This window comes from Lathamus discolor, chromosome 4 (assembly GCF_037157495.1).
Source record: "Lathamus discolor isolate bLatDis1 chromosome 4, bLatDis1.hap1, whole genome shotgun sequence".
NCBI lineage: Eukaryota > Metazoa > Chordata > Aves > Psittaciformes > Psittacidae > Lathamus > Lathamus discolor.
In genome coordinates, this window is record NC_088887.1 from 110,347,199 (window position 1) to 110,365,133 (window position 17,935).

General features: G+C 45.7%; 1 protein-coding gene across 1 annotated transcript in view; it reads left to right on the forward strand.

Annotated features, from left to right (window-relative positions):
* Nucleotides 1-7,693: 7,693 nt before the first annotated feature.
* The window catches only part of ARHGAP20 (Rho GTPase activating protein 20), a 65,355-nt gene continuing 55,113 nt past the window's right edge, over nt 7,694-17,935 (forward strand). The window contains exon 1 of the mRNA XM_065678620.1: nt 7,694-7,872. Within this exon, the coding sequence (XP_065534692.1) occupies nt 7,771-7,872 (102 nt within the window). The 5' untranslated portion in view covers nt 7,694-7,770. The remainder of the gene's footprint in view (nt 7,873-17,935) is intronic.

The window sequence follows — 17,935 nt, forward strand, 5'->3', positions numbered from 1 at the left end:
GAAAGAATTCAGAGAACAAGACTGGTTGGAGGACCAGGAATCATCAACTGCAAGGAAAAGCTAAAGGATTTGGTATTGTTTAGTCTAGAAAAGAGGACTGTGGGGACATAGTGTCCAAATATGTAGAAGGTAGCTCTAAGGAGGAAAGAATAAACTCTTTTCATATCCCTTGGGCTTAGGACAAGTTGCCATAGGCTTAAGTGAGGAGGAGGCAGTTTAAGTCAGGCATCAGGGGAAATAGTTCCCAGTTGTGGGGATGATGCAGAGATAGGCTCACAAGGGAGGCCGCACATCCCACTCATTTCTAAGTTACGCAGGAGACCTTTAGGAAAGACCTAGGTAAAGCTGTTTGATAAGAAGGTTAGGTGATCTTCTGAGGTCCTTCCTAAACCTGCTTGTTATGATTACTGTGTTGGAGTCAGGAACAGCTTGGACACATTCTGAAAACATTGCTTAATTAGGATGCCGGAAGTAGCACTTGAGAGGTGGAGGGGCTGTGATGGAAGCCTACAGGGGCCTCAGGCACTCCTCTGCCCTGCTCCTGCTGAACACCCCTTTCTGACACTTAAACCCTCTGCACTGCAGCACAAGTCAAACTCCATTTGGAGGTGGACAGTCCTCACTGTCCACATCTACCAGAAGATCCAGGAGTTTCAGCCCTTGTTGTACTGGGTTTGTGTGGCAAGGTTTTGATACTGGGGGGCTACACAGTGGCTTCTGTGTCTGATAGAGCCAATGCCAGCTGTCTCCAAGGACTCACCACTGGCCAGCACTGAGCCCACCAATGACAGCGGTAGCGCCTCTGGATAGCATAGGTAAGAAGGGGAAACAGTTACTGCACAACAGCAGCTGGAGAGAGAAGTAAGAATAGGTGGGAGCATCAGCTCTCCAGACACCAGGGTCAGTGCTGAAGGAGGGGAGGAGGTGCTCCAGGTGCCGGAGCAGAGATTCCCCTGCAGCCTGTGGTGCAGCCCACGGTAAGAAAGGCTGTACCCCTGCAGCACATAGAGGTACACAGTGGAGGAAGGAGCAACAGAGACAATTGGTGATGAACTGACCACAACCCCCATTCTCCATCCCTCTGTTTTGCTAGGGGAAGAGAAGGTTGAGAGTTTGGGAGTAACGTTAAGGCCAGGAAGAAGGGAGGAGTGAGGAAAAGGTGTTTTAAGATTGATTTTATTTCTCACTATCCTGCTCTGATTTGATTGGCATATTTGATTTGAAAGCCTTGGGTGGCATGGTTTAGTGGGAGGTGCCCCTGCCCATGGCAGGGGGGTTGGAACTAGATGATCTTAAGGTCCTTTCCAACCCTAACTATTCTATCATTCTATGAAATCAAACTAATTTCCCCAAGTCAAGTCTGTTTTGCTCATGATGGTAACTGCTGAGTGATCTCTCCCTATCCTTTTATCAATCCATGAACCTTTGGTCATATTTTCTCTCCCCTGTCCAGATGAGGAGGACAGCGACAGAGTGGCTTGGTGGGAACCCGGTGTCCAGCCAAGGTCAACCCACCTCACTCGTGTAACAGACCATTTAATCTGTAAGCCACTAGTGGTGTGGTTAGAGGCTGAGACAGGCAGGAAAGGCAACTCCTTGCTATTTGAACTGCAGTGAAGTTTGGGCTCCCTCCTTGCCTTACAGAAGCTGAAGACATGTACATCAGGTTATATTGTGTAATTCAACACTGTGTACAAGAAAAATAGAGCTGTTTCCTCTTGGATCCCCAGTCAGCAGGAGGATGTCTAGATCAACTTTATTCATCTGAGTCAGTTTTGAAAGCATCCCAGTCTTGCAGTGAAAAATTTTGCAGCATGTTATGAAAGGACAACTAAAAGTCTTGCCCATCATTTTTTAAATGTCTGCCATTCACAGCTTGTCAGTCCCACAAGCTATTAGGAAAATAGAGTTCTCTATGTTGAATGGAAAATAGTAAATCCAGGGAGGAATCAGAAGTACAGTACAATCCATCAGTATGTTAAAAACACAAACTGACAAAAAATACAGCCCTCTGGGTTCTTAAACACACTCACAGTAAAAACTGTCTAGGTTGTGAATCAGACAGGGAAGGAGATGCCTGGAACGAATCCAGAGCAAGGATGATAATGTGGTAACTTTGATGGTTGAGTGCATGTTACACTCGAAAGGGTCCCCTGTTCATGGGAGCTTCCTTCATGTTTCCTAAAGAGCCAATGTCAACAGTTCACTTTCTGCTTGCAATAAATTTAAGTCCCATCAGCTGTAAAACAAAGATGCTCTATTCTTACTGCAACCTAATAACTTCCCATTCTAGTTGCTATAAACGTTCCTGCTATGAATGTATAATTCTCACCGGGCACATATATGCCAACCTGACTCATGTTACCTAATTTATCACTCTGTGTCTCAACACACTGAAATGGGAATTTGGCTGTCTACATGGCCAATGCTTTTATGGAGCTCCAGGGAGTCTGTCAGCAACACCTGGCTATAACACAGAAAATAGTATAGGTTATTTATGACCTGTATGCTGATAACCATGCTTTTCAACGATAATTGTGGGTCAAGCATTTGAAAACTCCCCCTCATCAAATTTTAGGTGATAGGACGCCTTTTCTCAAGAATATATTGATGAATAGAAACCAACCCCAGCACTGAGCATCACTATGACTGCTGTGGACTGTGGGTGTTCCAAGAGTCAAGCAGTGTGGTAGGCACAGTGAGACTCAAGAAAGCTCAACCTTGTACTGAAAAGACATGTCCTGCATATGGCTGAACACTTACTAGATGCTTCTTAAAGTCAGCCTCCCTAGTCTTAGCAGCACATGCATTTAGTATTCAGGATTACGCTGCAGATTCAGTTCTGTGTCTTTCCATCACTACTCACCTAGCTGAAAGCAAAGTTAAATGGCTTCCAGGCACAAGTGCTCAGATTTAGTTCAAAAATGTTGCTCACAAAGGGGAAAAGATTAGGCCTTATCTTAAATGAAATGCTATCCTTTCATGTATAATACTTAGCTCCTACGTGAGGTTCCTCATGGATGAATATCCAGTTACTGACTTTTAACTTAGCCTCACAATTTGAAATTGAAAGATTGATCTCTGGACAATGACGGTAAGAAAATCTTCAGCGCAGAAAAAACAAAAATAAACAGCCTTAGGAGCGTATTAATGTGAACAAAAGAAATAATGCATAAGAATCAGAGGTAAGATATAGGAAAAACAGGGAAAATGTGAATGGTCAGAAAATTTGGATGTCGCTTATGGGGGTGTTGATAGCAGGCCATGTGCACGTTGAGGTGCTTATGTTAGCCATATTTGCTCACAAGCATCATACCGGTTTAACTACAGTGATTATAAAATCAAGCTTAATTAAATCACAGTGATGTTTGCATGCAGGAAGCATGCAGCCCTTCAAAGGCAAACTTCCCTTTGATGCGCTGGACTGAATTTCAAGCGGCATATGTAATAAGGCTGAAAGAGATATTAAGAATTGGTAGGATCATTGGTAGGTTCCTCTGTAAGGCTGGATCACGGAAGTCTTCCTGCATATCTGGTCAGCAGGCGTGGCTGTGGGAGGATGGCTCTAGCTGGCCTTAGCACTAATACCATGTGGAGCACCCTATGATCAGACTCTCCCAGTAACGGTACTGTCCCCATTTCTACAGTAGAGTTGCCAGTCCCTCTTCAATGTGCACACTTGTCCCTGCTGCTGGGAATATGCCATGTGCTGCAGACTCAGAGTCCACATTCGCATGGGGCTACCCTGCATTTCTGGGATAGAGAGAGTGGGTAGACCTTTGTTTCTTTGACAAGCTTTGGCAGAACTACCCAAATTAGGTGTTTCCGAGAGCTTTCAGAGCCTCTGAAGCACAGAATGTGGCACAAAAGGCCCTGCAAACTTTAGAGCATGGGAAGGGACAGAAGGGGGTATTTCCTGTTAATGTGAACCTATCTGCACAAGGCACAAATAATGTTACGGCCTGAAACCCAGGACACTGATGAATTCTAGCTACCAACTACTCACACAGTGTTTAACAATTTTATTAGCAAGCTGCTATCAAAAGTGCAGGGCTTGGTACCTGGGGTTTCTTCTGCCCAGAATCTCTGGAAGCATAGAGGATGCTCTCAGTTTACCACAACCTTTTTGGCAAGAAGCAGCAGCAAATATTGTGAAGGTGAGCAATGAAGGATTCACACTGTAGGGTAAAAACTTGCTGTTAGAGCTCCTGTACAGAGTTCCAGCACCCATTCCTTCCATCCTGTTCTCCTCCTCCAACCTTTCCTTTCAGCTCAGCTTTTCTCCATCTGATTAGCTCCAGTCTGTCCAGGATATGGCCCTATTTTCAGCTGCTAACAATACATGAGCAGCATGGGATTCTCGATTCTGTGTTATTAAACCAGAAAGTTGTGCATCAGATCTCATTGAAATACAACTGCCTCTGGAGTTTCCAACTTGGATGTATTGCACTGCTTTAATTGCATGAGGTACTTGTGAGGTTCATAAAATTAGTGTTCAGGCAAATGTACCCTTCTGGGGCAGATTTGGTAGAATCACATTTATTCAGTGCAAGTTAAGAACAGCTCACTCATTTCTAGCCTCACATAGTTCTCGTATATGATGATTTTCTTGGAAGGGAATGTCTGCTAGTGCTAATGTGTTTGAAAATCTCATAAAAACTGGAGGTAGCTGCAGCCTGCATATCTAGCATTTGCTAACAGTTCACTTTGGGTTTCCCTAATGCTGCAGATTTACAGGGGTCACGTTTCCATCTGGATGGGTTTGACCATGAATAATTCTCCTGCCTTGTTCACAAACGCAATTTTCCTACAACACCCATATATTTCTATGTCCCAATTCCCACTCTGTCTCCCCAGTATTTTTCTTCACACAACACTGTGGCCAAGGCAACAGAAAGAAAATCTTTTTATGAACGTGCATGTTATTTTCTGAGCCTTGCACATCTTTTCTTAGGACAGAGCTTATGCAGGATTTTAGCTGGGTGTGATGATGGTGGAGTTTAAGGGTGGTTTGGTGCAACTGTATTACCTTGGCTTTTCATTGTTCAGACCATGTGGGTCAGAAGTACCAAGGCTGATGTCAAAAGTCAGACAGCATTGGTGTCATGAGAGGAAGCACACAGCAGGTGCGCTGTGGCTGGCTGATGTCAGACGGGTGGCAGGGACCAGGGTGGTTTGGGCAGCAGCAGCCCCATCCCTATGGCTGGCTCTGCACTAGCCCATGTGTGAGTTTCTGCACCTGTGGACTAGCAGTGAAGGAAAGCTGGTGGTTTTTCCATTGGGAATCTCTGCACAGCAGCAGGTAACAGTTGGGCAGAGGCAGCACAGGGAATACTGCACAGGCTGCAATAGCATCCTGTCCCCAGCCTGCATCACACCACCAATTTTCAAAGGTCTCAAAATCCAAACTAAAATCAATAAACAAAGACCTGATTTGCCAGAAAGAAACTGTCAGTTAAGCCCTGAACAGTCCTTCAGGAAAACAAATTTTTCCCATTTCCCATTTTTGGCAGTTTTTCGTAGGTGTGTTTATTTATTTTCACCCTTTGAGATTAAGCACCGTGAGGCATGGGACCCGCTTGCTGCCAGCACCACACCAGAGGTCTTTTTACAGGCAGGATGCTCCAGACTGCCTCTGCACTGCTGCTGTACCCAACATGCTCCCTCCACAGCTCTGTCCATGCTGCAGTGAGGGGATCGAGGCTTGCAAAGCCCTGCTGCCTCCAAGTCACTCCTGCCAAGTCACATTTCCAGTGTTAAACTTCCCATCCATGTTTCTGGCAGAGCAGGCTAAGGAAAGGCATGGGAAAGCACCAGAGAAGCACTGCGGCTACCAAAAACTTCACGGCTGTATGTGTTCTATGCAAAGAAGCCAGCTTCTCCAACCTTGCTCTGCAAATGCAAGATTCTAATCTATTTATCTCAGTGAGTAGGTGAAAGAGTCAGTATCCACTGAAGAGTGTAGGAAATGTGCTCATGGTGGTAGATAAAAGAACACCTCTAAGCACGTGCATGCGTTTTGGAAAGCTTATGTAATGTTTCCTTTGCAAAATAAACATACACTTACAGCCCCGTTTCCAAAATGTCACCAGGAATATCATCTCTTGCAAATGTTTCTGGGGAGGAGGTTACCAAATATATATATATGTATTCTATATATATGTGTATATATCTATCCCTGGCTATGAATAGACATTTTGTACTGTTTCTGCTCTACCCTTACAGAACTTTTCTTAGCCCCCTCACAGAAGCTTGGGGACCTGCCTGGGGACAGCATCCCACCGGGCTGGGTGCTCTGCAGCAATCAGAGACATGCTTCCCCATCTTAATAGATAGGGGCGTCATACCAGGGTAAGCTACAGCTCCGCTTTTGCTCCACATGCCGCTAACCCCCGAGGGACCAGCACTATAGTGGAAGGAAGCGAAACAAGGACACAAGGGGATGGGAGCGGATGGATGAGAGAACCTGCAAGAGCTTCGAGGACAAGGTCTGCATAGCACGCAGGGATGGCGCATGCTAAGGCCCAGAGGCACAAAAATTAGCTGATAAAAAGGCTTCCACAGACTCACACTTTAGAAGTTCAGAAGGTTTAAATGGTGGTTTGCCTTACTCATGTATGGCCATCTGCCTGTAAATCTAAATCATCATAGGGATGTAAAAACTCTTCTCACAGAAGGAAAGTGGTAGATACAAAAAGCTGCATGAAAGACAGATTTTTCTCCCTTTTTTCTGCCTTTTTTTTGTGATCAGCATGGGGGAAAACGCATGCAGAGCCTGTGACAGCTGGAAAGACTGGACATAAAAACATGCCTTCACAAAGTGTAGAAAGACAGGATTAGAATGAACCTCTTAGGTGACCAGGAGTAGCCCCTTGCTGCTGCAGACACCATATTTAATGAGGATATACGGTAACACACAAACATGACAGCCTTATCAAACCACCACCATTCCTGGAGCTATGGCTGGTGGGGCTCTTCCAAAACATTTTCTTCTTATGATCAGTACAATGATCAGGACGTTTTTTTCCCTTCTCCAGCCAAGATTTATTTATAGCCTATTTACTCGCATTTGCTCTTGAGCCAACGCGATCCAGTAACTTAACTAGTGATTCTTCCTCCTCATTGTTCAAGGCTCTCTGGAGCACAGTGGCATCCCCTCAGCCTCTCTGCAACTGCCCAGCCAACTCAGACCCTGTGCTGCCACGGCTGCCCCTCCCTCATGCCAGCGACCCCCGCACCTGCACTGGCACCCATCCCGCTGCTTGCCCCTCACATGGGGACCATCCCTTGGGAGGGGATCACGTCTGGTGCTGGCCTGACCGCCGCAGGGGGGAGGTGGGACAGGGTAACTTTCGGTAGTGCGACACCCACCCCTGAGCCCATGCAGCAGTACCCGGCACCGGGACCCCCGCCTCCCCGGTCCTACCCCCCACCCCTTGTCGCCGCCCGCCTGATACCTCCCCGGGCCCCTGCAGCGCGCGCACGCGCGGGGTGAGCTTGCGCGCCCCCTCCCCAGCACGAGCGCCCCCGCCCCTCGCCCTTGCCGGGCTCCCGCCACCGGCGCATGCGCATCGCGTCCTCCCCGCCACTCGGATCTTCACACAGAGCGGCGCGAACCGGGGATGGGGGGCGTGGCCTCTTTGGGGGCGTGTCCCTCGGGGGGGTGGGGCGTGCACGCGCGGGGCGTGTCGCGGCGCGCCCTGTCCATGGTGCGGACTGTGACGGCGGCGCGGGTGTCCCCGCGGCGGGAGCGCTGCGGCGCGGGGCTGCATGGACGTGATGTCCCCGCAACAGGAGCTCCTCGGCCCCAGCCGCTCGTCCTCCGTGAGCGGCGAGAGCAGGGGCTTCACCGCCGCCGCCGACAGCAAGAAGGTGAGGCCGCCCCCGGGAGACCCCGCGGGAATGACCCCTCCCCAGGTCCCGAGCTCCGGTCCCAGAGCCCCCTCACGGGTCACCTCCTGTCAGCGCGGCCCCATCGACCCCGGTCCTGCGCCGCCGCTGTCGGGACCGGTGCCGGGGAAGCTGCCGCGGGAGCTGGGTGTCCGCGGGAAGGGCTTGCTGCGGAGGAGGGGATGCGGCGGTGCCCGGGGAGCTCAGAGGGCTCTGCCCGGTGGGTAACAACGGGGACCTGGGCGGGGTTGCTGTACGGATGTCCCGGGAGCAAAGGGAGGCTGCTGCCTGGATGTCCGCGGTAGGTGAGGAGCGCTGCTGCCCAGATGTCCCGGGGAGCTACGGAAGGGTGTGCTGGGTGGTGGTCAGTGAAGCCCGGGGTATGGATTTCCCGGTGAGCTGGGGGGGATTGCTACATGGATGAGCTGGGGAGATAGTAAAGGCTTTGCTGCATATATGTCCTGGGGAGACCTAAAGAGGGGCTTTGCTGTATGGATGCCTGGAGGTTTTGTTGGCTGGGTATAAGAGGGAGAGGGGTGGAGGTTTGCGGAAAGCTTATTTAGGGGATCTAAGAGGGATCTGCTGCGTGTGTGTCTGGGGGGAGTGAGGGAAGGGTTTGCTAGAACTGAGGTTTGTTGGCTGCTCTCGCACGTGCTTTGTGCAAAAGAAATGTAAGAGCAGCTTCCTAAAGAAGCGCCTTCTGCTCTAAGTGTATCAATTGATGGCAGAAGAGCGTCATCCTGTCTTCAAAACTGGTTGTAAAATCTGTTTGGTGTCTTGAATTGCTTTTCAGCATCTGACACCATCAAGTGCAAAGCGTTCACTTCAGCATACATCCAAGTGCTTGTTTCTGCCTGATACTCAGCTGTAGCTGTAACAAGCTGTAACTCTCTGTAACGGGAATAATGTAATAACCACATTCTTCCTGTGTAAAACAGGAATGCTTCTTTTATCTTTGGTTTAGCAAGTGCCATAGTGTTTTTCTACCCAAAGTAGAGCTGATAATTTCTTGCCTTTCCTGTTTTACCTCACAGTGGCATTTAAATCCTGTGCACTGCCTTGTCTTTAGAGGTGCACAATACTGACTGGCAAATAGGCTGGCAGGATTAGAATGACTGGCCAGGTTACGGTGTCCTTTATTAAATCTGTCCACCTGGTGACATGAATTTAGGATGTGTGGTAGGAGAAGCTGAGCTTGTGTCCAGTCCTGCTGCTGAGTGGTGGCTGGGGATTTGCTGGCCATGGCACAGTGGTGTGGAGAGGAGTCTAGGTCCCTCTCCTCCTGCTGAAGTGTCTCTTTGGGCTGGAAAGTGGTGCTGTGCATTTCCGTGGGCTGTGTCCATGTGTGCCATGTCCCATCAAGGCACGTAGCACTCCACCCTCACCACAGCCCTGGGGACCTCTTCCGTGGCAGCTGCTGGGACCTCTTCCATTTCACATGCTGTGAAATGGTTGCCTGAAGAGTGTGTGGCCAAGACTTCTACCACACTTTGCTGCAGTTACTACCTTACCAGTTTCTGAAAGGGAGTGTGATACACCTACACAAAGGAGTGGAGTACCTTCTGCTGCCTAGCTGGACAGAGTGATGGAATAGATACTCACACTCTCCAAGGGCTGCAGTCTAATTTGAGATGGCCAAATGGGTGGCTTTGATTTTTCTTCTATCATTTCTTTCATTTTTGCCGAAGACAGAGTATGATGTACCTTCCAACCTGGCAGAGCCCTGATGCCTGCCTGAAATGCAAAGGGATGCTCAAGTACTATGAAGATGCTAATTTTTTTCTTACAAGTTCTACTTTATGATTCCGCATTCTGAGGACAAATATTAATGGTAGCAGTTGTGTTTCCTATTCCTACTCCAAAGACCCCATGGTAGAAGACACAGAAGACCTTGGTTTTGCCAGCAGTGACAAGGGCGTGGAGATATTGCTTTTTATGGATCTTGGCAGCCCTTTTGGAATTCCTCAGTGTGGAGGCACATTCAGTGGGGTACAGATTGAGATCCTCATGTGGAGAAGCAGCTTGAGACCCTGGCTGGGCCACACAGCATATGGCAGCTTTGCACACCATGCACAGCCAACACACGCAGCCACCAACATTCAGCCAACTGCTCAGCTGCGTGTCCATGGTTGTGGTGCTCCCTTGAGATTACTAGCATGCCATCTCTTTGTGCCTATGTGTGGAAGAAGATTCCTACCTTTATCCATGTGCAGCAGTGGGTTTGTGCTAGTTTTGCCTGAGGCTGGATCTCAGTGACAGTTTGAGTAATTTTTTTACTACTTGAGTCCTATGGACTCTCTATATACCTCTGTTTTGTCTTCCACTTAACGCCAGAGCATCATAGTTATTTACAATGCAGAAAGTCTTTCTTACTACTGAGGAGATTACCCTGCTTGTATTGGTTACATACAGTTAAATGGAAGAATGTGTTGGCAAGGAATCAGTTTTGATACTGGTGACACAGCACATCAAGTTGAACAATTGTGTTGCAAATACGTATTTAACATCAACTATTTTATTTTCCATCAGAAATGCCCTCAAATACAGGATGCTAAGTGACCACTGAAGCTTTCTCCCTTTTTATCATCATGGCTATGCCTTTCTCAAATTAGCTGAGAATTGCTGCACTGTCCTGTGGTTGTCTGAACTCCATCTTCCTCTTGGCTGTCAAAACAAAGCTGAAGGATCACATGCTTGATCGGCATCATAGGACCATGAGACAGAAAATGTCTAGGACTTTTGTCATGTATTCTGTGTGACCATTTAAACTATTTTCCTGGAAGAATTTCCCTTCTTTTTCTTGACAGGCAAAGTGATTTGAACTGCTAACCTACCTCACAGACAGAGGAAAGTTCTCTCTGTTACAGGGCATTCAACACATTCCTCAAAGGTGACACTGAAGTGCGGTGTTTTAGTTAATGCTTTTGGAAAATTCTGGACTAGATTCCCTCCTGTACTGGGCTTACTGGAGTCATTGGACTATGTGTGATTGACCTACAGAGAAGTTTTGTACAGACTGTTTAGTTTAGTAACCAATACCAGTAAACTGATGCAACTCTGAAGTGCGTTGAAGTAACATGAGTAAGAGTGATTATGCAGATAGAGCTTATTTCTACAATTTTATCAAAACAAACTGTGCAAGAGAGATGCCTTTTATGCCAGTGTAACTGTGTCAGCAGTGTCAGCTGTGGTCATTTGAACACAGTTCCTGGTGTTACACTTCTCCCTTCTTAGAGGGGCTAGATTCCAACCAACCCTGAGTATCTGACACAAAAGAATATTTGGTAACACAAGGAGTCACTCTTAGTATTTTGTTCTGCCTCCTCAAAGGTTTCAAGTAACTATTTATAATGTTTTGGAGGCCCAGCAATTTTTAATATTTACTCATACAACATGTGCGAAAAATTAACCATTTTGCACACTAAACAAAATAGTATTTATGGTTTGAGACTTGAAATATGGTATCCCATCACTATAAAAATGTGTTTCTTTGTGATTCTGATCACACATACAACAACAGTTTACTGGCAGGGAAAGTTACAGTGATCCCCAGCACTATACTAAATGGGTGAAATTCAAGAAAATTAATGGCATTGGAAGAGTGAAGGTAGTCATCTTCATCCCTTTACTTACTCTGCAAAGAAGAATCAAGTATGTATTTGCCATTATATTTGATGGCACCTTGATCTCATGCCCTTAAATATATGTTTTTTAACATAAGTCCGCTTAAAGCAGAGTTTTCTTCTTCCTGTAAGCCTCTGTTCTGTTTAATATGATCCTGGCTGAGGATCTAGTAGGTAGCTTCCAAAACCACACCTGGTAGCGCTGGGAATCTTGGCTGTTCAGGAACATTTTTGGCACCATTTAGTGAAGTTACAGATAATTCCTGTCATAGAATCACAGAATAGGGTTGGAAAGGACCTTAAGATCATCAGGTGCAACCCCTTGCCATCCTGCAAACATATCCTGGAGCAGTTTTATCTCCGATGAGGATTGAAAAGGCTCCTATTTTAATGAAGTCATCTGCGTAGCTGGTCTGTATGTTGAAGTCACCTTGGCAGGCTGTGCTGGCTTATGATAGCTAACTGTTGTGATATGCTTCCTGATGCTGCTTGAATTATAACCTAACATTCCCCTGTCTGTCCATGAGAGAAACTGAAAATGATGCCTATACCTATGTATTCTAGCTGTTGAGTTTCCCAGTCTTGGGGTTTCTCCTTGTCCCTCATGGCATCAGTCAGAAAGAGAGGGATTTGGCAGGTTGTGTGGTATCTAATACCCAGGAACTGCATATATCAAATTATTGCCTGTTTACTTAATGCTGCTTGAAGCATCCATGTGGAGTGGGGGAGGGAATCTGCTTTCTCTGTCATCTGAAAACTGCTTCTGAGAAAGCCTTGCTGTGCAGAAACTGGGGCAGAATTGTGTCCATTTGTTAACCTTCCTGCTTTGTGTCGAGCTTGAAAAGAAACTTTGAGCTTCATCAAAACCACCACAACTAGAGTTGCTGGTCTGAGCACTGTGAACGCAGTGAAGCTGGCAATAGGACCCATGGCTGAAATATTCCATGCTTCCATCCTCCACATTTTCAGTAGTCTTCCACATCTCCATCTTCTGATGTAAATGGGTGGGATCTTTTGGGTACATGCGTATCAGTGGTTCCAGAGATTCTTATCCTTTGGAAGGTAGGTGGTAGAACATCTCTTGCTCTTAGTTTCTTTCATTCTTTTTTCTTTCTACTCTGAGATAGCCTTTAGTCTCCATATTTGTTCCATGATTATGGGCTTTTGCTTCCAGTGTGCTAATAGCTCTTTCCTCTTGTGCCCCTGCAATTAGTTTTCTCTCTGGTTATCCATCCAAAAATGGTTTTCTTTTTAGGAAAGTCCTTGTAAGTAAAAGTATTCTGCCAGCATAAACAAAAGCACATAGTTTTGTTACCTGCTCTGTCTTTATGGTAAATGGGCTTTCCATAGGACCTAGACATCTGTGCTGCCTGAGCCAGCAGTTCAAATGCAGTCATCCTCTCACACTGTTTGTAAGGGTTCAAGAATGTTACAGGTCAATATAAGGCCTTTTCTTGCTCTACCGAAGTATAAGAGATTCTTGCTATTTCTGTTATTTTTAGACAACCCTAGGCTGTAAGTCTAACAAATACTGGATTATAGCATGTAGGAAGAAATTATTTATTGCCTCTTGTAAGTGGCCTGGTGATGCAGGGGAAAGAGTGATGCCCAATTGTTCTGTAAAATTAACTGCTAGGTGTTGAGGATTGCTTTGAATTTTGCTCTTTAAGCAGTTAGTTGAACTTGGCCTTACAGGTTTTGAAAAAAGATTTGTGTTCTGTGCTTTCGTTCATGTCTAGCTAAACCAGAAATATGTGCCACAGATATGCTCTGTTGCTCAGACAAAAAGAGCAGAGTTTGCATGGGTGAAATCTCTCATGGTGTTAACTTGAAAAAGTAGGCTTTGTTAAAATCAGACTTAAAAAACAAACAAACAAACAAAAAAGAGACTTAAAGCCCTGAGAGGGAGAGCTTAGCCACCTGAGTGCAGTCCTGAGCTCCAGCTATTGGCACATCTGAGGGTTGTCCCTGTCACCCAGTTAAATGACCCAGGCAGATGTCCCAGCCTCGACCCACTTTTGGAGCAAGCCTGTAAATCAGGAGTCTCAAATCCTTTAATGTCTGGGGAGGCTTTTACAATGGTATTTGCACATTGCTGAGGAGGTATTTCTGCTGTGTTTACCTGTTGGCCAGGAGCTGAACACATTTTTCAACAATTTCACATATGACTCTTAAATAGACACCAAGTAATATAGTTTTCTCACCCTAAGCTCAGACCACTCTCTGAGAATGCAACTGTTCCTTACGTTACTGAGTTCACAAATTTATCTGTTCCCTCTCTTTTGCTCAGATAGCAAGGAGAGGATTGAGCTGATTAACTCAATTTTCTTGCTCACCTTAGTTACCTCCTACAGTCAGCAGAGGAAAAGAGCAGTTCTAGGACAAGACAAACTGTGCGCTATGTATGTCTGTTTCTCCCTGTTGTAGCACAGGGCAAACAGTTCAGGTGTGCAAGTGCTGGGTGAGAGGGATTCTCCTGCACCTGTCTGACCATTGTGTCTGTCAGGCAGCACAACCTGGCAGTGTGAGCAGTGTGTTCTCGGGGAATCCCAGCACACAGTCCCTGTGTTAGCCTGCCTAACTCCCACCTCTTGCCCCTTTGCAGGAGCTGCAGCGGGGTATCCGCTTACTGCATTGATTTTCACTTCCCCAGATACTTGCAAAATATCACTGTATATCTGTTATTTGTTATCACAAAAGAAATAGCAAGCACTGTGATTTTTTTTCGTGCATCCTTTATTTAATTCATGCTTTCCCATTCTCTTTCTAAATGTGATGGTTAAGTGATATACATAGAGTACAAGGGAGTGCTTTATCTTCAGATTCAGTTTTTTTGGAGGACATAATGCACATGCTGCTGTATGTTACCTTTTTCACATAATGGGAATTAACATAATAACTTGGCAATATGTTAATTTACATAAATTCCATATAATACCACTTTCCACTTCAACTGTAAGCCAAAATTATCATTGAATAGTGGCAGTCAGGAACAGGTTTTTCCTCCAGCTGATGAGTTGTGAGATACTTGTGAAAGTTTTACTGTTATCCTGAGATCTGTAGAGGTTCTGATTCCTGAGGAGAGGCAACATATTTTCAGTGATGGTTTGCAAGATTACTGTCCTCAGCATGGTGGTCTGATCTGCTCATAAACTACCTACCATCACAGTTTACAAAACAGTGTTTGAGTGTAGGTCTGATCGTTATCTGGTGCAAATCCATTCTTTTGAAATCCATAGCCTGATGTCTGTTTATATCAGATGAGAAACTGGACAAATACTACCAGCAGTCCAACAACTGGAAAAGCCAAACTTTTCTGTCAAAACCACCAGCAGAAATGCAGGAAGTATGAAGTTAAACCTGAATCGGGGGAAGGAGGGAAGGAACTCGAGCCTTTGAGCGAGAGGAAGGCAAAAATAACTTAGTTTGTTCTGACTGATACAAGATTATAATCTTTGCATCTGGCACACTGTAAACATTCATTATGGATACCGATTTTATGATACATTTCACATGGGTGTGACTCAGTCAGCAAATATGAGCTTTTCTTTCTGTTGACCTTTCTAATATTTACATGAAAAAAATGGGAGGTTATGATGTGGGACACGTGTTGAGAAATGCTTCTCTGTGTTTCATGCTTACATAATTGGTCATTGCATCTCCTTTTGCTCCCAAACATCTGCTCTCACTACAGCTGTCCAGGATGTATCTCCTCTACTCCACATTGCCAGCGTGACATCCTTGCACATGTAAACGCAGTGAAACTGAGGACAGCAACTGAGTCCAACTTAACCAAAAATGAATTTTTCCTCTTCCTTCTCAAAGTAAATCAGTCCAAGTTATCATGGCGGTCACTTACTTTATCTTTCTAAGCTCTGTACATGGCAAAATACAATTAAACCCACTCTTTCTGTCTGTAGTAAGTGTCTCTATGTAGTGTTTTTATTTACATACAGCTGACCTGACTCTCTTTGCTTTTGCTGTGAAAATCTTCCTTTTCCAAATCTCGTCGATGTTTGGTTTCTGTTTTAAGGCTCTTTTTTAAATTTTATTTATCTATTTATTTATTTTTATTAAGTTGTACTTAATAGCTGTGTTAAGAGGTTGCCCAGAGAGGCTGTGTAATCTCATCCTTGGAGGTAACACAGACCTGGACCAGAAGTGGCTCAGAGCAGTGTGCTCGAATGGGTGTTACTTTTGGCAGGTCCAGGGAGGCTGGACCACAGACCTCTTGGGATCCCTTCCAATCTTAATTATTCAGTGACCCTCTGTCAGGTATTTGAGCTCTTATTCATCTTGCTGTAGTCCTAATCTTTACCTTGGTCCTCACATATTTGTCAAGACTAGAATCTCATTGCCGCAGTCACTCTTCAGCACTGCTAACCCAAGCATGAAAAAAATTGCTGTAATTGGCAAAGATTTTAAGATGCTGCATTTTTTTCAGTGGCTTCCTTTTCAGACCTGAGAAGTCAAAGGAATTAATATCTCTTTGAACACATAGCCAAATCTCCAGTGCATCTTCAGGCCCTGATATGCTCTAGCTGAGATGCTCTACTTTTAACCACCCCCTGAAAGCCACCTGACCAATAACAAGACTTGCAGTAAATTTACAGTTGTGGAGTTGATGCTCTATATAAACTCCTGAAATCTGCTGGTTGTGTGAAATCTGTGCCTTGTCTGCTGCAGGATGTTAGACTGCATGGTGACAGGTCTTTTTTTGCCTTCATTATTTGTAGATAGGCTGCTTTTTAAACTCCTAACAGCTTTTCAGATTTGCTACTAAGACAAACTGATTTTATTCACTAGAAAAATTTAGGCAAGTATATTTTTTTCCTCAAAACTAGCAAAAATGGGCCACTATTTTGTTAGTCACAGAATCATAGAATCCCAAGGGTTGGAAGGGACCTCAAAAGATCATCTAGTCCAACCCCCCCGCAAGAGCAGGGTAACCTACAGTACATCACACAGGAACTTGTCCAGGCGGGCCTTGAATATCTCCAGTGTAGGAGACTCCACAACCCCCCTGGGCAACCTGTTCCAGTGCTCTGTCACTCTTACAGTAAAGAAGTTCTTCCTGATGTTAACGTGGAACTTCCTATGCTCCAGTTTACACCCATTGCCCCTTGTCCTATCACTGGATATCACTGAAAAAAGCCTAGCTCCATCATCCTGACACCCACCCTTTACATATTTGTAAACACTGATGAGGTCACCCCTCAGTCTCCTCTTCTCCAAGCTAAAGAGACCCAGCTCCCTCAGCCTCTCCTCATAAGGGAGATGTTCCACTCCCTTAATCATCTTTGTGGCTCTGCGCTGGACTCCTTCAAGCAATTCCCTGTCCTTCTTGAACAGAGGGGCCCAGAACTGGACGCAATATTCCAGATGCGGCCTCACCCAGGCTGAGTAGAGGGGGAGGAGAACCTCTCTTGACCTACTAACCACTCCCTTTCTAATGCACCCTAAGATGCCATTTGCCTTCTTGGCCACAAGAGCACATTGCTGGCTCATGGTCATCCTCCTATCCACCAGGACCCCCAGGTCCCTTTCCCCTTCGCTACTTTCCAGCAGGTCAACCCCCAACCTGTACTGGTACATGGGGTTGTTCTTCCCCAGATGCAAGACTCTACACTTGCCCTTGTTAAATTTCATCAAGTTTCTCCCCGCCCAACTCTCCAGCCTGTCCAGGTCTCGCTGAATGGCAGCACAGTCCTCTGGTGTGTCAGCCACTCCTATCCAGTTACAGTAGAGTCAAAGACAGCTAACTGTTCCCAGGCCTAATTTATCAGTCTTGAGGAGGTTAGTTTTTGATAAAAGAGACAGGAAGGAGTGGATAATTTTCAAAGGTGGATTGAAATTACACAGTTGAATTTGTAACAATTGCTGCATGATAACTGGAACTGAGCATCTGAGAAAACAAGCAAGCATGCTCCACATAAATAGAGGGGGAACCAAAAAAATGACACTGTAACGAATGCACTGCAATGAGTGAAAGAAATGCACTTGTCAAAAGCAAGTAAAACATGTTGTATTGTAGAGTTTAATTTCTCTGAGGAGAGCACATTGTGCACCTGCCCAGAGGAAACGTGTGCCACATCCAGCACATACATTGGCAGAAGAATCAGTTGCTCCCTACCGTATTTGTTCCTGGTAGTCAGTGTTTATTTTTAGTATGAAGGAAGAAAGTTATGCTTTGCCATCAGCTGCGAACAGAGAGTTCATGACTGTCAAAAGTTCACCTGTCTGTGGGCTCTCAGCGGTTACGGGCTGGTGCAAGGGGCTGCTCCACACAGGAGAGTGTCCTGTCAGGAGGAGTTCAGCCCCGCTCCTTTTGTCTGCCAGTTTGTTCTGAAAAATGTTTGTGCTAAATAAGGTAACAACCACCCTCCTGGTGGAGGGTCAGTGAGAGGAGAGGTCATGCACCT